The sequence below is a fragment of the Vulpes lagopus genome, chromosome 17, assembly GCF_018345385.1.
Source record: "Vulpes lagopus strain Blue_001 chromosome 17, ASM1834538v1, whole genome shotgun sequence".
Classification (NCBI taxonomy): Eukaryota; Metazoa; Chordata; class Mammalia; order Carnivora; family Canidae; genus Vulpes; species Vulpes lagopus.
Window position 1 is genome coordinate 42,852,506 of NC_054840.1, and position 24,167 is coordinate 42,876,672.

Sequence of the window (24,167 nt, forward strand, 5' to 3'; positions counted from 1 at the left end):
CTTGCCATCAGGGAAATACAGATCAAAACCACAATGAGATACCACCTCACACCAGTGAGAATGGGGAAAATTAACAAGGCAGGAAACCACAAATGTTGGAGAGGATGTGGAGAAAGGGGAACCCTCTTACACTGTTGGTGGGAATGTGAACTGGTGCAGCCACTCTGGAAAACTGTGGAGGTTCCTCAAAGAGTTAAAAATAGACCTGCCCTACGACCCAGCAATTGCACTGCTGGGGATTTACCCCCAAGATACAGATGCAGTGAAACACCGGGACACCTGCACCCCGATGTTTCTAGCAGCAATGTCCACAGTAGCCAAACTGTGGAAGGAGCCTCGGTGTCCATCGAAAGATGAATGGATAAAGAAGATGTGGTCTATGTATACAATGGAATATTCCTCAGCCATTAGAAACGACAAATACCCACCATTTGCTTCGACATGGTTGGAGCTGGAGGGTATTATGCTGAGTGAAATAAGTCAATCGGAGAAGGACAAACATTATATGGTCTCATTCATTTGGGGAATATAAAAAATAGTGAAAAGGAATAAAGGTGAAAGGAGAAAAATGAGTGGGAAATATCAGAGAGGGAGACAGAACATGAGAGACTCCTAACTCTGGGAAACGAACTAGGGGTGGTAGAAAGGGAGGTAGGCGGGGGGTGAGGGTGACTGGGTGACGGGCACTGAGGAGGGCACTTGATGGGATGAGCACTGGGTGTTATTCTATATGTTGGCAAATTGAACACCAATAAAAAATAAATTTATAAATTAAAAAAAAAGAAAATGGGAAAATTTCTAAAGGGCAGCCCATTATAACTAAAGGACAAAAACCAGAGAAGATAAATACATAGTTCATATGGCAAAGGGTCAGTTTCTCAATTGTAAAGAGCTTTTATAAGTCAATATGACAAAATAAGAGATTGGACAAAAGATGTTTAAAATAAAATTATACATCAGAACTACAAGTGTGTTCTGTTTTCACCCAAGAGATTGACAGAGATCAAAAAGCTTGAGACTGTGTCTTAGGTGTGCGTGTGTGTGTTTGGGGTGAATGGAGGTATTACTGCTCAGCATCACAGATGCACTTACTGTGCCCCAGCTGTCCCACATCTCGAATTGTGGACTCACTGCACATGCCCAGACCTGTGCATTTTCTCCTGCCTCGTGCTTGTCCTGGGAAAAGAGCAGGAGCAGCATGAAGGCCCATTAGTGGGAGCACATTATGCAGCTCTCAGCATAAAACAAGGATGCAATGTTTGTTCTGATGGTGAAGGATAACCGAGCTGTTAAACGTAAAGTACTAGATACAGAGCAGGGTTTATTGTGTGCAAGCGCTTGGGTACAAAACAAGAGAGAGAAAAATACACATGCACGCTGCACTGTAATAAAACACTTCGGGAATGATAACAGGGAGCTGACCCCTGGGACAGGTTGTGGGAAGACAGGGCAAGGAAAGACTTTCCACTTTGTATCCTTTTTTACCTTTTGAATCTTGAATTCTATGCATGCATTTGAAAAATACCAACTAAAATAAAAATGTATTGAGGTACAAAAGGTTCGTGAATGAGCAGAGGCATCATATTTAATTTTTATCACACTGTTTATCCATTTAGTCATTATTAACAGAAATACTCTGGGTGCTGGGCTCGTGGCTCTAGCTTCCAGCTAGAGAAACAGGCAATAACAAGATTGATGGATAGATATGTATAGCTTTGCGTGCAAAGTAATAAGAGAAAGCAGACAGCCACCTGGGAGGGAGGAGAAGGAAGAGACTGACTGAGAATGTCCCCGAGGGAGGGGCTCAGCCACACCTCTTGTTGAAGCCTCCACTGTCTTTTGTGTAAATGAAAGTCACCTGCCATGAAAGTCACTAGGCTATATGCCTCTAGGTCATCTTCTGCTGCATCCTAGTGTCATGTTCAGTTTCAGCCTGTTGGTGTTATACACACGCAACTGATCTATTTTGTGATGTGTGTTATGCAGAAATCTCCCTGGCCTTTCTTTGTGTTTTTCTCTTTGAAGGTAAACAAGCTGCATTGTCTTTTTTATCTTCACTTTTGTGACCCCAGAGCTTAAAACATGAAACTGGGATCTTGACTTGTTAAAGATACACATAATTTGCAGTACCCTTCGCTGATGGCACAGTGACACAGGGGAAGAGAAGAAGTGCTCATACGGTGGCACAACAGAACCTTCTTTGTGCTTTTCAGCATGTTAGTATCTGGCCCACACAGCAATGTAACCTTACTTAGGCAACCTAATTTTTTAGCAATCCTGCCTTACTCCTGTTATTTCTCTTTGATATTAAAATTTAATAATGGTTCTAAGTTAAGCCCCTTTTGGAATTTCTGCTTCCAAGTCTGAAACTTTGACTTCTTATTTCGTTGGTTTATAATTAATCTTGTCTAATTATATGTCCAGAAATGTGTCATATTGATAAGTGAAAAGATTTGGATGAGGGGTGTCTGGGTGGCTTAGTCAGGCATCCAACTCTTGATTTTGGCTCAGGTCATGATCTCAGGGTTGTGAGATTAAGCTCTGCATTGGGCTCTGTGCTGGGCGTGGAGTCTGTCTAAGATTCTCTCTCTCTCTCTCTCTCTCTCTCTCTCTCTCCCCCCCCCCCACTCCTTCCACCACCCCCTTCCTCTGCCCCTCTCCCTCCCTACCTCTCTTTATAAAAAAAAAAAGATTTGGTCCACCGATCTTTTCCTTTCAGGTCACTCAACCTGAGTTCATTTCCACACCAGATGAAAGCCCCATAAACTTCAGCATGTTTTAAGTTTTGCTGACTTTTTCCAATAAAGAGCTTGTATAGAGTCTGCAATCATCATTTTTTTCCACAGAGATAATTGTATCTGAGTTCTGTTTTCATTTGCTTTTCAGAAAGTATGATATTAACGCCTGTTAAGAGTAACTACCGTGCCTATTAAAGTTATAGGCATATACATACTTGCGCAAAGAACCTAATGTTGATTTATTTTCTTAGTAAATATTTGGTAAATGTCCACTACAAACCAACCATATGGAAGGTGAATGAGATATTAGTAGGCAAAACAAACAAATATCCCTGGCCCATAGTGGTTACATTCAAACAAGAGACAGGCAGTAATGGTAATAGGTAAAGCACATCCTTGTTGGAAGGTGATCCATGCCATGGGAAATAGTAGAGCACACAGGGTTAGTCAGGATAGCTGGGGCAGGAAGGGGAGTTGCAATTCTAATGGAGTCAGGGGGCGCCTGTTGAAAGTGGCCTTCAGTTGAGCAAAGACATAAAGGAGCCATGGAGACATCTGGGGGAATAGCATTCCAGGCAGGAGAGCCACTGATGCAAAGAAACAGAGACAGGGAGCATGTGTGGAGCACACATGCTGGGAGCTGTGTTCATTCGGGCACCCAGTGACAGTGAGGTCACCAGGTGTTTGTGCAGAACCTGAGGATTTTTACAGCTGGTCTTACAGGTTGCCTAGTGAATTCTGCCTCAAACTTACTATACAAATTAAGATAATTTTTTAAAAAGATTTTATTTATTTATCCTGAGATATATATATATAGAGAGAGAGAGAGGCAGAGACAAGCAGAGGGGGGAGCAGGCTTCATGCAGGGAGCCTGACGTGGGACTCGATCATGCCTTGGGCCGAAGGCAGATGCTCAACCACTGAGCCACCCAGGCATCCCCAAATTAAGATAATTTATCCAATTTTGAGCTCTGACCTTTATCCTTTTGGGGACCTTTTTTTTTTCTTTGAGGCCCCTGCTCTCACATACACCTGTTGGGATTTTTATAGTCAGCTCCCTGAGTGTTAGGCATGAAGATTTTCTAGATGAAGGTTAGTGAAGAAAATCATGTTCCCTGCCACAGGAGCAACTGTATTCATCGGAAATGCCAGTGGGATCATTGAAGGAAGCCTCGTCATTGTGACACATGAGAAGGATATAGTGAAGGATGTGCTGAGAAATCAGAGTTGAACGAAGTCACTGCCATGCAGTGCAAACCAGTGTTCTATGGTTATCCTTAACTTTACGAAAAATAAGGAAGTTGTGTTTAACTTACTTTAAATGTCTTTTTTAAGTACATATACAAAGTAAATAATTTTTTTGAGCGGGAGTTCTAAAACAGGGAAGGGCATTTTTAACACCTCTCTGAAGATAATTTCCTGACGAGCGGTTTTTCCTCCATTTCTACTGAGAATTGAAGAAATGAATGTGCGAACGTGGAGTTGCTTCAAGGATTTTGTTGAGTGTCTGCCTTGGAGAGATCCTTTGCCACATACTGCAGGAGAGCCAGAATCTCAGATGACTGCTGCCCTAAATGGGCATAGGGAACAAACCTGCAGGAAGCAGGATGGTGTCTTTGTAGCCAGTTCGCGCTAGCATTCCATGGTGTAGAATCACAGAGCTGCAGAGAGAACAGCCTGCTTGAGCATTCCTTATTCCCTCTGCACATTTCTCCTGAGCATCTACCAGATGAAGACATGGTTGAAAGAAAGTCTAGATTTTTGCTTGGTGGTTTTCTCAGTCCTAAACCTGCCATTCTTTTGGAAAGCTGAGGGGAGGGAGCTCGACTAGGATCAGGGAGGAATTCACCTGGACTTGGAGCTCTGGTGTAAGTTTCTGTCACCAGCGATTTTTCCCTGTTCAGGCTCAGAGTTGTAGGCAAGTTGCCACTGTGTTTCTGGTTTCTGGCAGTTGAGTTCATTTGCCTCACAATACTTTCCTGTTGTGTTTTTGCAGCAAACCAAAGAGAGAGTGAAGCTATTGATACAGCTGGCTGATGGCTTTTGTGAAAAAGGGCATGCCCATGCAGCAGAGATAAAAAAATGTGTCACTGCAGTGGATAAGAGGTACAGAGATTTCTCTCTGCGGATGGAGAAGTACAGGACCTCTTTGGAGAAAGCCCTGGGGATTTCTTCAGATTCCAACAAATCGGTAAATTGCTTTGTGCAAACAGAATAAATCATGTTCTTCCTCATGTCCTCTCTGGATGTAATTAACGGAAGTTAATTGGCCGTCTTCCTCCACAGAGCAAAAGTCTTCAGCTAGACATAATCCCTGCCAGTGTCCCTGGGTCAGAGGTGAAGCTTCGTGATGCTGCTCATGAACTTAATGAAGAGAAACGGAAGTCGGCCCGCAGAAAAGAGTAAGCCAGTCTTTAAGAACCTGCTGGGATTCATTGAAAAAGTGAAGAAAATGTCACTTGGACCAACATGCTTCTGTGTTTGCTTTGAAACCAAATGGCATTAATGCTTTGCGATGCTCCAAATGCGCTTGGCTTTTGCAGCACAGATGCCACTGTCCCCTTGTCATCTGGTTCAGAAACCGTGTCTTGTTTCTGTTCCTGTGCCTCCATCTCCTCCATGGCTGACAAATTGTTTTAGTGCCATTGCCATCAGTAGGTCATGAGTAAGTAGTTGTACTAACAAGAAAAACAGCATACATGGAGGGGTTTCAAAATTGCCAGTTAGTAAACTGTACTAGACGTTCATGAAGACGAGATTGTCCTGAGCCAGATTGTCCTGGTTCTCAGCCAGAGGCAGTTCTGTCCCCCAGGGGACATTCTGCAACGTGTGCAGACATTTTTGGCTGTCATGGAGTAGGGAGGGGGGGATGCTGCTGGCATCCAGTGTGTGGACACCGAAGCTGCTGGTGGTCCCTCCACTACACAGGACAGCCCCCAGCAAACTGTTATCCACCCCCACGTGTTGGTGGTGCTGATGGAGAATCCCTGACCTGCGGGCACCTCAACAAAATGTTGTCCAAGATGTTTTTTCCTTTGAATCAGTGGCTGAGTACTATTATTGTTCTATCTGTTCTTGATTTAATTCCTGGGAACACATTACTGACTGTTGGTTTTAAAATCCCGCTTATTATTTCATAAACCATGAAAGTAGTAGTTAAAATGAGCATGTGTCCTGATTGTAAACTGAGCCCCTGGCTGTCTTCCTCCGTTGAAGGTTCATAATGGCTGAGCTGATTCAGACTGAAAAGGCTTACGTGAGAGACCTCCGGGAGTGTATGGATGTAAGTAAGTTTTTTTGCTTATTTATTTAGATTCAATCTAAGTGTGCTGTTCACCCCTACCTGTGGGTACTTCTTAAAATAGTCACACTTTTTGTTGTTGTTTTTGAGATTTTAAGCATGCTTAAGCAGCCTGTGTCTTGTTTTTGCCCTTCTCTGGGGTTCCAGGCTTGTGTTTTGCTCATTGCAGGGATGATGCAGCATTAATCCTCTCATTCTGTTCATCACATGACACCCTGGCTGACATTCTCTTTGTAGAGAATTTTACAGCAGCTTCAGAGAAATGTGCCTACTAATTATGATTGGCAACTCATACTAAGGCATTTAAAGAATATGTGTCATACCTTGTAGTGTAGGTTAATAAGAAAACTCAAAGCCAGTAATAGAAGGTTTTGAGCTGGAACGAATAGGACCTAACTCTCAAGTGCTCATAGCAACTGGGGTGGCTTTTTTGGGAAAAAGTCTTTGATGTTGTTTTGTAAAAGGTTGCATTCTTCAGATGTATTTTTCAGTGGTTCGGGAAGTCTGGGTATGTATTCCAGATGTCAGGAATACTTCCTTGGACATGTGCTCTTGGTTTTTATGTAATCCCTCTTCTTCCCTCTGGCCAGACATACCTGTGGGAAATGACGAGCGGAGTGGAGGAGATCCCGGCCGGCATCGTAAACAGAGAGCTTGTTATCTTCGGGAACATGCAGGAAATCTATGAGTTTCATAATAAGTGAGTGGCTTTATCTTTGGGGAGCTGGTTACTCTCGAAACCTAGATACCATGCTGAAGTTTCATAATAAGAAATGAAGGCTTCGAAATGAATTAAGCATCCATTTCAGTGATTCTGTTGAAATTTGAATGACACCTGTCAGGCTTTCATCAAAAAAACTGACATAGTAGAGACTATTTTAATAGAGACTCAACTTTTTTTCTGTACTTTTCTGCCACAGAAATAAGATTAGGGAAAGTGTGAAAACTTTTTTGGAGGAACCCTGACTTCTTTGAAGCTACTATGTCACCAGCTGCTACATCAATTACTTCTTAGAGTTAAAAAGAAGGAAGAGGTCTCCGTGGCTGCTGGCCGATGTGTGCTCTTTTCCAACAAGAGGGAAGAAAGAACTGAGAATAGAACAGATGTGTACTCTGACCAATGCAAAACGCACTGTCCATTGGCCACAAGAGGCACATGGTTTTATTTTTAAGGTTTTTGGGTTTGTTTGTTTGTTTTTTTAGAAGTTTGTTCCTTTAGATAGAATGTGTGCTGCGCAGTAGCCTGTGAAAAGATACTGCTGGGGCAGGACTGCCAGGGTCTTCCTCACTCCCCGGCCCCCACCCCAGCAAAACACCCTGAAATCTGAAATGGCTTCCTCTGATTGTTTATTTGTATCCCTAAGTAACATCCTTAGCTTCTGAACAAAACACTCGCCCAGAAGTAAGCTGCTAGGTTCAACTTTGCATTAGAAAACATTTAAGTTGCCTAGTTAAGTAGTTAACAGCTACACATTTTGTTAAAATCTAGAGGGCACAAGTGTTTCACTGCACCTGATGGAAATGGTATGCTTGGCATGCTTGGTCTGATTTCTGGCATATCTCACTAGTACAGTGTTTTAAAACCTCTTAATAATCCGATACCATTTTTATTACTCTTTGCAGCATATTCCTAAAAGAGCTGGAAAAATATGAGCAGTTGCCAGAAGATGTTGGACATTGCTTTGTTACTTGGGTAATGACACCTTAGCTACTTGTTCTCACAGTTGTTTGGTGGCTTTGCAGGAGGTTAAAAGGAATATGGTTCATATCTTTTATGTCACCATCTTCTATGGTGTCTCCTTATAGAGAAGTAGATTTTGCCTCTAAGAATGACATTCTCCAACTAGTTATTAACGTGGAATGAGTTTTTTATTGGTAGTAGTGATGGTTCGAAATGGAACATTTAGTGTGCCGGGCCCGTGTGTGGCCCTGGGGATTCACGGGTACACAGGTGCCCAGCCATGCCTGGGGGATGGAGGGAGGAGAGGAGACAGTCACCTGGGGTCAGTGCCCTGCCATCTACAGATGATACCCAGGTTTGCACTGGCCACTGTGTGAACAGGGAGGGTGTGCCCAGCCCTGACTTACTGGGCCAGGGGCAGCTTCTGGACGCATGTATCAGTAGGATATTTCTTATTTTTAAGCACTTTCTGTATATGATAGGGTTTCTTTTATGTGGAGTTTAAATTTATCCCCATAGCTTCTTTTCTACATAAAAGTCTATTGTATTTTGACTTCTTGCCATTTGAAAGAGATATTCTGATTTTTTCTTGTTTATAGGCAGACAAGTTTCAGATGTATGTCACATATTGCAAAAATAAGCCTGATTCTACTCAGCTGATATTAGAGCATGCAGGATCCTACTTTGATGTAAGTAAGAGATTCCTGGTTGAATCTTTTACATTGTGTTTGGTAAACAAAAAAATGCAACTCTACTGATAGCTTTGGTAAACAAAAAAATGCAACTCTACTGATAGCTTTGGTAAACAAAAAAATGCAACTCTACTGATAGCTTTCATCTAATGGGTGGTACAGTATATTTATTTTTATCTGTCACATGTATGGTGGGATGTTTTTCTATTTTCTGTTTTTAAAAGATCCTTCAAAGATTTTAACATGTACATATATATGTCACATGACTTACTATTTATATATAATCATCAATTTTTAAATGTAATGTGCAAAGGTGTAGACTGTTAAGCTTCCTTTTATGCTCTATGATGCAAAAATAATCTTTGAATCTTTTTCAATCATTTATTTTTCCCATTTTTATTATACTAATCCTGTATCATATGTCATTTGCAAATACCTTCTCCCATTCAGTAGGTTGCCTCTTAGTTTTGTTGATTATTTTCTTTATTGTGCAGAAGCTTTTTATTTTGATGATGTTCCAGTAGTTTATTTTTGCTTTTATTTTTGTTGCCTTGGTAGACATATCTAGAAAAACGTTGCCATGGCATAGATGTCATAGAAAGTACTGCCTGTGCTCTCTTCAGGGATTTTTATGATTTCAGGTCTTAACATTTGTGCCTTTAATCCATTTTGAATTTACTTTTGTGTATGATGAAAAAATGTGGTCTAATTTTATTCTTCCACATGTTGCTGTCCAGTTTTCTCAATGCCATTTGCTAAAGAGACTTTTTTTCCATTGGATATTCATTTGCATCTTGTCATTTTTGAATAGTATAATCCTATGGTAAGGTATTAAAAATGTCAACAGAAATAGTGAAATTGGTGTTTAGAAATATCAGAGTTGCATTTCTGGATGTTATTAAAACAAGATATTAAAAAGACTCAAATGGTTTATGAGATATGCATGAAATGGAATACTTATCATCTGTATAAAGGGATAAATGCTTGATACATAACTAGCAAAGATTAATCTCCATAACTGGGCTGAGAGCAATTAGACACGAAAAAATACATTCTGTAGGATTCCTTTTATGTGGCATTCTAGACCTGAAAACCATCTGATGATAGAAACCAGAGCAGGAGTTGTCTCTTGGTGGTGATGGGGTTGTGGGTAAGGGGATTGATTAGAAAGGGGTCTGAGGATTTTCTGTTTTGTTGGAAATATTCTGTACCTTGCTTTGGAAGTCAGTTGCAAGTGTGTTGACATTTGTCAGAACTCAGTGCCTCATACCCAGGGTCTGTGCATTATACTGTATATGAAAAAGAAATCTGTTAGATGTGGAATTATAAATGTGTGTATTGTAATCATTAAATCATAAATCTCACATTTTTTTAAACAACTGCAATTGAAGAGAAACTTAAGACTATATTTGTAATCTGGAAGGCAGAAGAAGAATTGGTGACTTTTTTTCTGTTTTTGTTTCTTTTTAATAAATTAATTTATCATTGGTGTTCAATTTACCAACATACGGAATAACACCCAGTGCTCATCCCGTCAAGTGTCCCCCTCAGTGCCCATCACCCATTCACCCGCACCCCCCGCCCTCCTCCCCTTCCATCACCCCTAGTTCGTTTCCCCGAGTTAGGAGTCTTTATGTTCTGTCTCCCTTTCTGATATTTCCCACACATTTCTTCTCCCTTCCCTTATATTCCCTTTCACTATTATTCATATTCCCCAAATGAATGAGAACATACACTGTTTGTCCTTCTCTGATTCACTTACTTCACTCAGCATAATACCCTCCAGCTCCATCCACGTCGAAGCAAATGGTGGGTATTTGTCGTTTCTAATGGCTGAGTAATATTCCATTGTATACATAGACCACATCTTCTTTATCCATTCATCTTTCGATGGACACCGAGGCTTCTTCCACAGTTTGGCTATTGTGGACATTGCTGCTAGAAACATCGGGGTGCAGGTGTCCCGGCGTTTCATTGCATCTGTATATTTGGGGTAAATCCCCAACAGTGCAATTGCTGGGTCGTAGGGCAGGTCTAGTTTTAACTCTTTGAGGAACCTCCACACAGTTTTCCAGAGTGGCTGCACCAGTTCACATTCCCACCAACAGTGTAAGAGGGTTCCCTTTTCTCCGCATCCTCTCCAACATTTGTGGTTTCCTGCCTTGTTAATTTTCCCCATTCTCACTGGTGTGAGGTGGTATCTCATTGTGGTTTTGATCTGTATTTCCCTGATGGCAAGTGATGCAGAGCATTTTCTCATGTGCATGTTGGCCATGTCCATGTCTTCCTCTGTGAGATTTCTGTTCATCTCTTTTGCCCATTTCATGATTGGATTGTTTGTTTCTTTGCTGTTGAGTTTAATAAGTTCTTTATAGATTTTGGAAACTAGCCCTTTATTTGAATGTCATTTGCAAATATCTTCTCCCATTCTGTAGGTTGTCTTTTAGTTTTGTTGACTGTATCCTTTGCTGTGCAAAAGCTTCTTATCTTGATGAAGTCCCAATAGTTCATTTTTGCTTTTGTTTCTTTTGCCTTCGTGGATGTATCTTGCAAGAAGTTACTGTGGCCAAGTTCAAAAACGGTGTTGCCTGTGTTCTCTTCTAGGATTTTGATGGAATTTTGTCTCACATTTAGATCTTTCATCCATTTTGAGTTTATCTTTGTGTATGGTGCAAGAGAGTGGTCTAGTTTCATTCTTCTGCATGTGGATGTCCAATTTTCCCAGCACCGTCTATTGAAGAGACTGTCTTTCTTCCAGTGGATAGTCTTTCCTCCTTTATCGAATGTTAGTTGACCATCAAGTTCAGGGTCCAGTTCTGGGTTCTCTATTCTGTTCCATTGATCTCTGTGTCTGTTTTTGTGCCAGTACCACACTGTCTTGATGACCACAGCTTGGTAGTACAACCTGAAATCTGGCATTGTGATGCCCCCAGATATGGTTTTCTTTTTTAAAATTCCCCTAGCTAATCGGGGTCTTTTCTGATTCCACACAAATCTTAAAATAATTTGTTCTAACTCTCTGAAGAAAGTCCATAATATTTTGATAGGGATTGCATTAAACGTGTAAATTGCCCTGGGTAACATTGACATTTTCACAATATTAATTCTTCCAATCCATGAGCATGGAAGATTTTTCCATCTCTTTGTGTCGTCCTCAATTTCTTTCAGAAGTGTTCTATAGTTTTTAGGGTATAGATCCTTTACCTCTTTGGTTAGGTTTATTCCTAGGTATCTTATGCTTCTGGGTGCAATTGTAAATGGGATTGACTCCTTAATTTCTCTTTCTTCAGTCTCATTGTTAGTGTATAGAAATGCCATTGATTTCTGGGCATTGATTTTGTATCCTGCCATGCTGCCAAATTGCTGTATGAGTTCTAGCAATCTTGGGGTGGAGGCTTTTGGGTTTTCTATGTAGAGTATCATGTCATCTGCAAAGAGGGAGAGTTTGACTTCTTCGTTGCCAATTTGAATGCCTTTAATGTCTTTTTGTTGTCTGATTGCTGAGGCGAGGACTTCCAGAACTATGTTGAACAGCAGTGGTGAGAGTGGACATCCCTGTCTTGTTCCTGGTCTTAGGGAAAAGACTCCCAGTGCTTCCCCATTGAGAATGATATTTGCTGTGGGCTTTTTGTAGGTGGCTTTTAAGATGTCGAGGAAAGTTCCCTCTATCCCTACTCTCTGAAGGGTTTTGATCAGGAATGGATGCTGTATTTTGTCAAAAGCTTTCTCTGCATCTGATGAGAGGATCATATGGTTCTTGGTTTTTCTCTTGCTGATATGATGAATCACATTGATTGTTTTACGAGTGTTGAACCAGCCTTGTGTCCCAGGGATAAATCCTACTTGGTCGTGGTGAATAATTTTCTTAATGTGTTGTTGGATCCTATTGGCTAGTATCTTGTTGAGAATTTTTGCATCCATGCCCATCAGGGATATTGGTCTGTAATTCTCCTTTTTGGTGGGTCTTTGTCTGGTTTTGGAATTAAGGTGATGCTGGCCTCATAGAACGAATTTGGAAGTACTCCATCTCTTTCTATCTTTCCAAACAGCTGTAGGAGAATAGGTATGATTTCTTCTTTAAACGTTTGATAGAATTCCCCTGGGAAGTCTTCTGGCCCTGGACTCTTGTGTCTTGGGAGGTTTTTGATGACTGCTTCAATTTCCTCCCTGGTTATTGGCCTGTTCAGGTTTTCTATTTCTTCCTGTTCCAGTTTTGGTAGTTTGTGGCTTTCCAGGAATGCGTCCTTTTCTTCTAGATTGCCTAATTTATTGGCGTATAGCTGTTCATAATATGTTTTTAAAATCGTTTGTATTTCCTTGGTGTTGGTAGTGATCTCTCCTTTCTCATTCATAATTTATTAATCTCATTCATGATTTAATTAATTTTATTAATCATTCATGATTTTATAATTTTAATAATTATATAATTATTAAACTTCTCTCTCTTCTTTTTAATAAGGTTGGCTAATGGTTTATTTGTCTTATTAATTCTTTGAAAGAACCAACTCCTGGTTCTGTTGATCTGTTCCACAGTTCTTCTGGTCTCGATTTTGTTGAGTTCTGCTCGAATCTTTATTAACTCTCTTCTTCTGCTGGGTGTAGGGTCCATCTGCTGTTTTTTCTCTAGCTCCTTAATGTGTAAGGTGAGCTTTTGTATTTGAGTTCTTTCCAGTTTTTGAATGGATGCTTGTATTGCGATGTATTTCCCCCTCAGGGCTGCTTTTGCTGCATCCCAAAGATTTTGAATGGCTGTATCTTCATTCTCATTAGTTTCCATGAATCTTTTTAATTCTTCCTTAATTTTCTGGTTGACCCTTTCATCTTTTAGCAGGATGGTCCTTAACCTCCACGTGGTTGAGGTCCTTCCAAACTTCTTGTTGTGATTTAGTTCTAATTTCAAGGCATTATGGTCTTAGAATATGCAGGGGGCAATCCCAATCTTTTGGTATCAGTTCAGACTCGCTTTGTGACCCAGTATGTGGTCTATTCTGGAGAAAGTTCCATGTGCACTTGAGAAGAATGTGTATTCAGTTGAGTTTGGATGTAAAGTTCTGTAGATATCTGTGAAATCCATCTGGTCCAGTGTATCATTTAAAGCTCTCGTTTCTTTGGAGATGTTGTGCTTAGAAGACCTATCGAGGGTAGAAAGAACTAGATTGAAGTCACCAAGAATAAGTGTATTATTATCTAAGTATTTCTTCACTTTGGTTATTAATTGGTTTAAATATTTGGCAGCTCCCACATTTGGGGCATATATATTGAGGATTGTTAAGTCCTCTTGTTGGATAGATCCTTTAAGTATGAGATAGTGTCCCTCTTCATCTCTCACTATAGTCTTCGGGGTAAATTTTAGTTTATCTGATATAAGGATGGCAACCCCTGCTTTCTTTTGAGGACCATTTGAATGGTTAATGGTTCTCCAACCTTTTATTTTCAGGTTGTAGGCGTCTTTCTGTCTAAAATGAGTCTCTTGTAGACAGCAAATAGATGGGTCCTGCTTTTTTATCCAGTCTGAAACCCTGCGCCTTTTGATGGGGTCATTAAGCCATTCACGTTGAGTTACTATTGACAGATATGAGTTTAGTGTCATCATGATATCTATTCAGTCCCTGTTTTTTGTGGATTGTTCCACTGAACTTCTTCTTAAAGGGGAATTTTAAGAGTCCCCCTTAAATTTTCTTGCAGAGTTGGGTTTGGAGGTCACATATTCTTTCAGTTCCTGCCTGTCTTGGAAGCTCTTTATCTCTCCTTCCATTCTGAATGAGAGCCTTGCTGGATAAAGTATTCTTGGTTGCATGTTCTTCTCATTTAGGACCCTGAATATCCTTTCTGGCCTGCCAGGTCTCTGTGGAGAGGTCTGCTGTTACCCTAATATTCCTCCCCATAAAAGTCAGGGATTTCTTGTCTCTTGCTGCTTTAAGGATCTTCTCTTTATCTTTGGAATTTGTAAGCTTAACTATTAAATGTCGAGGTGCTGAACGGTTTTTGTTGATTTTAGGGGGGGATCTCTCTATTTCCTGGATCTGAATGCCTGTTTCCCTTCCCAGATTAGGAACGTTTTCAGCTATGATTTGTTCAAATACATATTCTGGTCCTCTGTCCCTTTCGGTGCCCTTGGGAACCCCAATTAAATGTAGGTTTTTCTTCCTCAGGCTGTCGTTTATTTCCCTTAATCTGTCTTCATGGTCTCTTAATTGTCTGTCTCTTTTTTCCTCTGTTTCCCTCTTTGCCATCACCTTGTCTTCTATGTCACTCACTTGTTCTTCCACCTCGTTAACCATCGTTGTTAGGACTTCTAGTTTGGATTGCATCTCATTCAATTGATTTTTAATTTCTGCCTGATTGGATCTAAATTCTGCAGTTATGAAGTCTCTTGAGTCCTTTATGCTTTTTTTCTAGAGCCACCAGTAGCTGTATAATAGTGCTTCTGAATTGGCTTTCTGACATTGAATTGTAATCCAGATTTTGTAACTCTGTGGGAGAGAGGACTGTTTCTGATTCTTTCTTTTGAGGTGAGGTTTTCCTTCTAGTCATTTTGCTCAGTGCAGAGTTACGAAAAACAAGTTGTATTGGGAAAAAGAAAAAGAGAAAGAAGGAAAGAAAAGAGAAAAAGAAAAAAGGAAGAAAGAAAGGAAAAAAGAGAAGAAAAAGAGAAAGAAAAAGAAAGGGAAAAAAATAGGGTGGGGGAAGCAAACAAATCAAGAAGCAAAAAAAAAAAAAAAAAAAAAAACTACGCGGGAGTATCTTCCGATTCTGTATACTTTAAGTCCCTTGACTTCCCCTGGAACTGGTCCGTGTCGCTGGTCTTCTGGGGGAGGGGCCTGCTGTGCTGATTCTCAGGTGTTAGCACTTGGGGGAGCTGCTCTGCCCCTGCCTGGTGCAGGGCTCAGTTGGGGTTGTTTACCCCGTGAGGCCCCAGGAGGAACAACCCCAGTGGCGGGGCCAGCTCTGCAGCCCTGGAGTCAGCCCCCGCAGTAGCTCCGGGGCTCTCTGTCTGCAGGGCCTGGAGGCTCCGGGGCGGGGCCGCTGATCTGCTCAGCTCGGGGCAGGAGCGTCCTCGCTGTCCTGGGCCCTCCCGGCCTCTGCCTGTCCGGGGGAGGCCGGACCCTGGGCTGTGTCCCGGCGCCCTGTGCTCCGGGGCCTGCGCTGTTGGATTCGCGCTCCCGCCCCGCAGCCCCCTCCGCGGAGCCGCCGCCCGAGCCCCTCCGAGCTGCTCCGGGTGCCGCCGAGCGCTGCAGCCCTTAGGGAGCTCGGCGCATCTCCCGGGGCGCGGGTGCCTGTTAGTGTCCCAGGGAGCCCGAGGGCATCCCCGCCCTCCTGGGTCCTGCTCCACCTCCCTGCGGGCCCCTTTCCCCCGGGAAGGTCGGTGCAGCTCCTGCTCCTCCGGGACGGGGCTCTCCTGTCCTGGGGACACTCGCCCCGGCCTTAGCCCGGCTCCTCGCGCCCCCCTCCCCCTTGGGGGCCTTTTGTGTCTTTATTTCTTTTTCCCGTCTTCCTGCCTTGATAGAAGCGCGAACTCTTCTCACTGTAGCGTTCCAGCTGGTCTCTCTTTAAATCTCAGGCCGAATTTATAGATTTTCAGGATGATTGGAAGGTTATCTAGGTAATTTGGTGGGGACAGTTGACTTGGGGACCCTACTCTTCTGCCGTCTTGCCCCTCCTCGAATTGTTGACTTTTAATCTAATCTGCTTGGGGTGTAGGTGATGAGCCATTTGGTGATTTCTGCAGCCAGCACGCTGTAGAGAGAGCTGCGCCGTGAATCACCGTGCAGTGCGGGACTCCTGACGAGCTTAATCAGAATGGCAAACAGATTGAGAATACAACGTGATGGTTTTTAAATTTCATTTGAAGCATAGAATATTAGAAGATAACACCCCCCCCCTTTTTATTTTTTATTTTTTTGAGAAGAGTGGTAACAGCCAAGATAGCGCAAGCACAGCTGGTTGGTGTGGCAAGTCTGGGCTAGAAAGTGGTTGAATTGTGAGGGCAGGTGGACTGCCTGCACGATTCGTGGGTGTGTTTGTGAGGGAGGAGCCCTGTTAGGGGGAGTCAGTCCGGGGGAGGGGGCGCCCATGGCTGAAGCTTCAGGAGCTGGCCGCACTGGGGGAGAGACGGTGTGTCCGGTCTGTGGCTCAGGGTCCTGTGTCTGAGTGGGACCAGGGCTGGCACCGGGGGTTTGCCAGACCAGGGCAGGCCCAAGAGCTGGGAGCCGTTGGCTTTGCCTGTTTTCCATCTACACATGAAAGCACTGCTACCTTCTGGTTCAAACTGGTAACTCATTTTTATGTTTAGCATATTAAAAGAATAAGTAGTGATTTCTACTTTTATTTCTAGGACAATAGTGATATGTGTATATTCCTTTTAGAGGTAAAAAATGTACATTTTTAGTACATCCTATCTAATTTTTAATGTTCATCAGTATATATATATTTTTTTCTTAATTCAGGAAATACAACAACGGCATGGATTGGCCAATTCCATCTCTTCCTACCTTATTAAGCCAGTTCAGCGAATAACGAAGTATCAACTTCTTTTAAAAGTATGTATGAAGCATCTTGTGCCTGCAAAATTTTATGAACTGTGCATTATGGTTTTGACACTTCTGTTTATGTAAATTACCCTGAAGTTTTAATATCTAGACAATTTTTTTTTAATTCATTGCTGTTTGTTACCCTCAGCACAGCAGTTTCTCAGCACAGCAGGTAAACAAGGGAGTATTCCTTGATTATGCACCTGAACTTTGCTGACTGACCCTGGTCCCTAACATAACATAAACTGAGAAAGGAAAGAGAGATTGTCAAATCTGGGTCACTTAGAACCTGTGTGCCAGGATGGCTTGCTGCCTATGGGACAGGCACTGTCTATATTCTTTGCATGCATATAAGTCCACCTCCTAACAGTGCTGGTCTGCAGGTCTGGAAGTGAGCCCATGAGGGTGCGGGCTGTGTCCACAGTCATCTCTGGGTTTCTGTTACCTGGACTCAGCTCTAAACCTAAGTGGGGCTGGTGCTCAGGTAATTCACCCTCAGGCAACTTCCTGTTATGTCTGGTCACGTGTCACACACATATTTATGGAACATGTTGTTCATGCACATCCCAAGAATTTGAGTCAAACTGACCTCTACTCTTTCTTGGTAATGAAAGATTACAATTAAAATCATCTTGTAACTATGTTTGGTGGCAGATGTTAACTAGACTTACTGTGATCATTTTGCAATATATACAAATAATGAATCCTTGAAAGTAACATAATGGTATGTCAATTATACCTCAAAAAACACATTTGTAATAATCTAGGGACTTAACAGTGGTATAGAAATTCAAAGAAAAGTTAGACATTGTGATGGTTGTCACAGAATGCATGGTAATAATTGATGTACATTTTCTTTTTTTTTTTTTGATGTACATTTTCTTGACTAAAAGAATCCTAATCTACAACCTCCACCTAATGATGTTTACCCCACTGTTTCCTTGGCTCAAGAATGTTATTAAGCATCAGAATGTACCAACTGCCCACACCTCCTGGGAATAGTATTTTTTGAATCTGACTGTCTCCAGTGCTGCCCAAGCACAGCAGTAGGAGATGAGGATCTAATTTTTCCGGATAGAAAAGAAGTTCAGAGGTGGAGTTACGAAATCCTGAGACTCTTCCTTATCTTTTTTTTCACTGAGAAAACTCTAGAAACATGGTGATATTCTTTTGTGAAAGTGATACAATCATGGGACAATTCTGTTGGGAAAGCTCTCCTGCACTTTCGTATCAAAATCCAATTAAGTTCTTAGATGACCCTCACTATAGGAGTATGAGGTTGCCACAAACATGAAATAGAAGTCAGGAGGTTAAGTTGTTTATTTTCACGTTAGCCCTTTGCTTTTTACTTCTGCAAAGCCAGTGTACCTCTTCGTGTCCTCAAGATTTAAGAATTTTGTTTTTAGCATGTTTCCACAAAAGCTCTCTTTGTCAGTGATCTCACATCTAGTCAATCATTGTTAAAGCCGGGCTTTATTTATAAACCTCGCATTATTCTGCCCAGCGGTTCTTCAACAGAATAGTAATAAGCTTTGTTGAGATCCCCAATGAGGAAAGATTCTGCCAGTGAAGTTAGTTTCTGTACAGAGCATTTTTAAGCACGTTTTGCCAAGCTGCTTAGAATAATAGGTAAAAACCATCTGGACATAAGTGAAGGTGCTTGTTTGGTGCCAGGTTGCTGTACCAGTGTCCAGTAGGAGATCAGAGCTGACTGCAGTGCCCTGGCCCTCTTGTGGACCATAAGGACACAGAAAGCTGTGGTTACTGTTACTCACTGACTATAACCATTCATACGCAGGTGATAAAATATCTCTGACCCTGCCAGAAAGTGCATTTATTGTCTTTGTTACCTTTAATTTAATAGCAGATGTTCCTCCAAGTAGATCTGAAATGTAATCACACTGAGGGAGGTGTGCTTAAGATCATTAGTGCCTTGCCAAACATCCTGCACACAAAAGGCTCAGCATTTAACTATAGGTCCTGGTTTAGTGGTGCTGCTCCTGCTCGTGACCTGGGTGTTCCAGGTTAGAGGGGGCATGGCATTAACTGCCCCAAAGAGTTCGAAATCACACTGGGCTGCTCAGGAACCGTAGCAGTACTCGCTGACTCTGCTGGGACCTTCAGATAAAACCAATGGCTAACTATGTTTTGCTGTGCTAATGAAGTATTTTTATTTGTCATTTTTGAGGCTTGGCAGTTAATGTGTATACTGATTTCATCTTAAACTGTGACTGCACCTGGCTTGCTCTGATCTGAGGAAGCATCCTGATATAAGCAGGACAGACCCTTCCATCTATTGCATAAAGAGACAGTAATTCCTTTTCTGTGAGAATATGTGCCCAGTTGACTACAGTCTGTTGTTATCTTGAAAACCATGGATTCTTCATAGACTTCTCTTCTGCAAAGTTCTTGCTGGCAGAGCTTTTGGTCTTTGGCTAGTTCATGGTGTTGGTCTCTTGCAGGAGCTACTTACTTGCTGTGAGGAAGGAAAGGGGGAGATAAAAGATGGCCTGGAGGTGATGCTCAGTGTGCCAAAACGAGCCAATGATGCCATGCACCTCAGCATGCTGGAAGGTAATGGGCTCTGCAGGTCCCTAACAAGCATCTGTACCCTTTCTACCCACACTGTTTATGAGTGGATTTCCTGTGCCCCAAAACACTTGGCCTCATTCCTCTGTGTTTTGTTAGGAATTAAGAGTTTAGATGTGAAGACCTTCTTTCTTATTTTTTGCAGATTTATTCATTTATTTTAGAAATATGTGTGAGTGCACTCAGAAGTGTGAGTGCACACAGGTGTGGTGGAGGGAGAGAGGGAGGGAGGGAGGGAGGGAGAGAGAGAGAGAGTGAGAGAATCCTCAAGCAGATTCCCTGCTGAGTGTGGAGCCCAGTGCAGGACTGGATCTTACCACCCTGAGATCATAACTTGAGTTGAAATTAAGAGTCAGATGCTTAACCAGCTGTGCCATTCAGGCAGTCCAAGTATCTTCTTTTTTAAAAGAACTGGTTTCATTGCTTCCCCTAAGAATCACATAAAGTACTTCAACCTCATTAAGAGCATGTCCTTGTCCACTAACTGGAGAATGGCTGTCCACCCTCAGAACCCCAGTAGCACCTGTGTCACTTGCTTTAGGCAATGTGGTGTCCGAGTTAGATGGAAGGAAGGCAGGCAGGCACCATCAGTCCCCTGTAATTATAGAATCCTTTAAAATGCTTATTGTTTCCCCACGTCTATATCCATTGTATAACTTGCAAGAGTGTTGAACACGGCAGTGTGTAACACAGCAGCATGTAATATGGAGAAGAGAGAGTCAGAGAAATAAAAATTATGGTTGCAAGTGAAATTTCCGTGTAGCTTGTGTTTACAAAGGCTATTTCTGTGTTACAGAACTTAACTGTTAGAATGAGGGTACACAGTTATTTACAAGAAATAATCCTGCCCCAAATGCTTTTTCTAGCCCCTGTTTATCTAGTTGGGACAGAGGTGCTGCTGTTTGTAGTAGAGACCCCAAAAATCAGAGGGTCTCTTACTCTGAAGGAACCCCTGAGCTGGGGTGGCAGCCCCTCGGGGCATCCTCAGGGACTCAGGCTCTGTTCTGTCTACTTTCCCTCCACAGCTCCAATGTTGTCTGGTTGTGGCTGGGTTGAGGGTGTGTCAAGACCATGTTGACATTACATCTCGCAGGAAGAAAGTAGGGAAACCGAGGGGGAAGAACAGTTGCTATAAGGGCAGAAACTGGAAGTTGTACGAGGCCTCCCCATGTGCCTGAGCTTGGGTGCACGGCTGTCCTGACTATAGAGGGGTTTCTGTCTACAGAAGAAGGGGAGAGGGTAGTTGAGAGAGAGCTAGCAGCCCCCATCCCAGGCATCAGACTGCTCTGTGAAGTCCTGGTAGCTACAAGTCCATACCATGGGCCACTTCCATGAAGAGATGAGCAGACCGAAAGCCACCCCATGGCCACAGTGTGACTGATGCACGTGAAGAATTTTGCAAGGATGGGAGAACTCACTGAGGAAGGCCAGACCAGAGCCTTGAGGAAGGGCTGGGATTGCGGTGGAATGTCCAGGAATGGCATTAGGCCAAAGAGGCGGAGGGCTAGGTGCGGGCTAGGAGTAGGCAGTGGCCTGGGGGGAAGGTCCGTGGACCATTCTGGACAGGAGAGGAGGTCTGTGTCATGGAAGGCCAAGGAGAAATAGAGTTCAATCAATCTCAAATGGTGTGAATGTCACCCCTAGGGAGATAGAATTTAAAGAGTAAAGACATGAGGAATCACTGCCCCTTTGTTTTTTAAAAAACAAGGGAAAATATATGCAGTCATGTTGTAGGAAGAATTATCCTTTGTCAGATGGGGTCAGTGCTGGGAGTCTAGAGTGGGGACCCAAACAGGAACCTCTAATCTGAGATTCAATGGATGGGCATCAAACAAATGTTCACATCATCACAGTGCTGTCCTGTGTATCTGTTTAAATTTTCCTTCAAATAATTATGCCTCCTTGTTTTTATGTTGTAGGGTTTGATGAAAATATTGAGTCTCAGGGAGAACTCATTCTACAAGAATCCTTCCAAGTGTGGGACCCAAAAACCTTAATTCGAAAGGGTCGAGAACGGCATCTCTTCCTTTTTGAAATGTCCTTAGTATTTAGTAAAGAAGTGAAAGATTCCAGTGGCAGAAGCAAGTACCTTTATAAAAGCAAATTGTTTGTAAGTATAGACGTTCAGAATTGTAAATGTAAAGGTAACACACTTTGCCATCTTCTTGCAGGTAGAAAAAAAATTACTGTTGCTTCCAGGTTAACCTCCCAGACTGTCCTGAAATGTGGAGCTCTGGAACTGTGAGGTTTTCATCTTCCACAGAGAAATTCTCTGATGGTCTTGAGTCCACTAGAGGGAGCTCATAGGTTTTAGCTTCACTAGATAGGAAACCTGCTTTTTCTAAATTCCATTGACTCTGAGGTTGAAAAAACACTTTTTAAGTGAATTTAAATTTATCTCTTGTGTGTCCTAACTTTACAAATAACTTGATCATATGAGACTATGATCCAGTTCTCATAACATTCTAATTAATTTTTCTTTCACCAACATTGGAATATACATTAAGCAGCCTTCCTGGGTGGCTTGTTATGGGTTCTTAATGATGAGGTGTGATATTTTTTCAATAAAGATGAATGTGTGAAAAATAACTAAATTTATGGTTCTTTACAATAACAAAACATGGTTATTAGAGAAAATATATATAAGCAGATTTTAAAGATCCACAATCCCATCTGTAGAAAAAGCACTCACTATCCTTGAGTGCTGTGTGGATACTGTATTGCATTCGAATTCTTTTTTAACTTGTGAGTGTACTTTCTGGCAAAACAACATACCTGATACCTTTTTCCCCCCACAAGTAGCAAGTCCAAAGAGTCTCTTTATAAAACCCCATGTTGACTCTCAGGGAAGTCTCAAGCATGTGTTGTCCTCTGGGTCTGCTGTATTTCTGTGTTCCCTTAGTGGGAATATCTCAGGGCTTGTCAACACAGAGCTGCTTGGCAGGGTCAGGCAGGGGGAGGATTGGGCAAAACTAATTAAAAATCACCATCAGAGAAAGAATAGAAAATGTAATCTAACTTGGTTTCTTCTTTACACAGGGTATGATGGGTCACTTATAAATATTGGTAGATATTTAGAATTTGGACATCTACATTATGTATTTTTAGGTATCCACATATTAATCAAGTTCCCAAAGTAATAGAATACTACCATTGTAGAAATCATCTTAATAGTAATCTGGAATTGGCAAGTTCAAACTAACAATTTTCATACTATTTTCTTTGGCTTATATCCTGTTTGAGATTGTCTTTTGGCTCACAGCCTACCTTACATCATTTTAGATCATATTGTAACTGGAAAGAAAAAATGCAGCATTGCTGGCTAGTAATTTCACTAGCTGGCTTTAATCTATCCTCAGAGACCAAGCTAGTCTGTTTTAGAAGCTGATACATCTTCATTTAATTTATCTTTTAAAAGTTAAGTTTCCCTCAGAGGCCACAATTATGAATCACTTCCTTTGCTGGAGAGGGCAGGACATGCTAGGGGTACACTTGACCGTGGGGCAGGGACAGAGAGAAATTTTGTCTCTTAGCCCTTAAAATTTTTGGTGAAATCAAAGTTAATGCTCTTGATGAACAAGTTGGAAAATAACTGAACCATGAAGACATTTGCCTTCTGCGAAGCTACTTCACTCATGCTAAAAATGCATGATGGCAGCTCCTTTGCAACTAGGACAGATTCATTTTGTTGTTTATGAGCTGAAAATACTCCACTCTTGATTTTCCAGGTAACAGGATTTTTAAATACTTTGATTTCCTGCCTCTGGATTTGCTGGTTGACCCTCATCAGGATGTCCAGTAGGGGTACACAGATGAAGTAAAAGGGATGCAACCAATCATGGCAGCCTAAGAATAAAATTTTCTCATTTTACCTAAACTAAGATCTGAGGATTACTGTCAATCTAAACTATGTTATAACCTGGCATGACTACAGGTCACCAAAACCCGTTTTCTTGGCCTTTATTCTGTCTCCTGCTGGCATTTTACTGTCATCTAATTATGTAATTACCTTTTTATCCAGACCTCAGAGTTGGGTGTCACAGAACACGTTGAAGGAGATCCTTGCAAATTTGCACTGTGGGTGGGGAGGACACCAACCTCAGATAATAAAATCGTCCTTAAGGTATGTTCATTTGAAACTTGGGAATGTGCTGTGGGACAAGTTTATTGTGGCTGTGTGTGCTCTTCTTTTTTCTGTTATTGAAACATACTGGTTTTCATATCATTTTATTTGCTCTGTCTTCTGTTGGGATTGGTGATTTATCACAAAAAGAATTGTAGAATAAACTCAGTGTGGCATTCTGGTGGTAAAATGCCTTGAGCTAAACTTTTGCTTGTCTATTAAAGGTCAGATGCAGAGAGATCTCTTTAAACTGTCCCATTCTTTCTGTCTGAAGAAGAATTAGTTGATTCTGTCAGAGATGGAGGAAGTTGAGGTACAGGAGGAAGGAGATGCGGATCAGCAGCTCTCACCACACATGTCACCTTTTCCACAGGGAAACAGGCACCTGATGGACTTGTGGAAGCCCTAGGCAGTTTCAGGGCTGAATGGGCGAAGAGTCTTTATGGGGTCTTTATGGGACCCCAGGCTCTTTGGCTTTCTGGTTAGGAGGCAGAGAGAAAAGGGGGATAATG

The 24,167-nt window shown here is 41.9% G+C and overlaps 1 protein-coding gene across 2 annotated transcripts in view; it reads left to right on the forward strand.

Annotated features, from left to right (window-relative positions):
• The window catches only part of TRIO (trio Rho guanine nucleotide exchange factor), a 356,231-nt gene that overhangs the window by 234,001 nt on the left and 98,063 nt on the right, over window positions 1–24,167 (forward strand). For both annotated transcript variants that reach the window (XM_041731545.1, XM_041731546.1), the window contains exons 22-31: window positions 4,735–4,929; window positions 5,025–5,140; window positions 5,955–6,021; window positions 6,630–6,739; window positions 7,663–7,732; window positions 8,320–8,409; window positions 16,860–16,952; window positions 19,406–19,517; window positions 21,452–21,642; window positions 23,554–23,655. In XM_041731545.1, coding sequence (XP_041587479.1) covers window positions 4,735–4,929; window positions 5,025–5,140; window positions 5,955–6,021; window positions 6,630–6,739; window positions 7,663–7,732; window positions 8,320–8,409; window positions 16,860–16,952; window positions 19,406–19,517; window positions 21,452–21,642; window positions 23,554–23,655 — 1,146 coding nt within the window. The remainder of the gene's footprint in view (window positions 1–4,734; window positions 4,930–5,024; window positions 5,141–5,954; window positions 6,022–6,629; window positions 6,740–7,662; window positions 7,733–8,319; window positions 8,410–16,859; window positions 16,953–19,405; window positions 19,518–21,451; window positions 21,643–23,553; window positions 23,656–24,167) is intronic.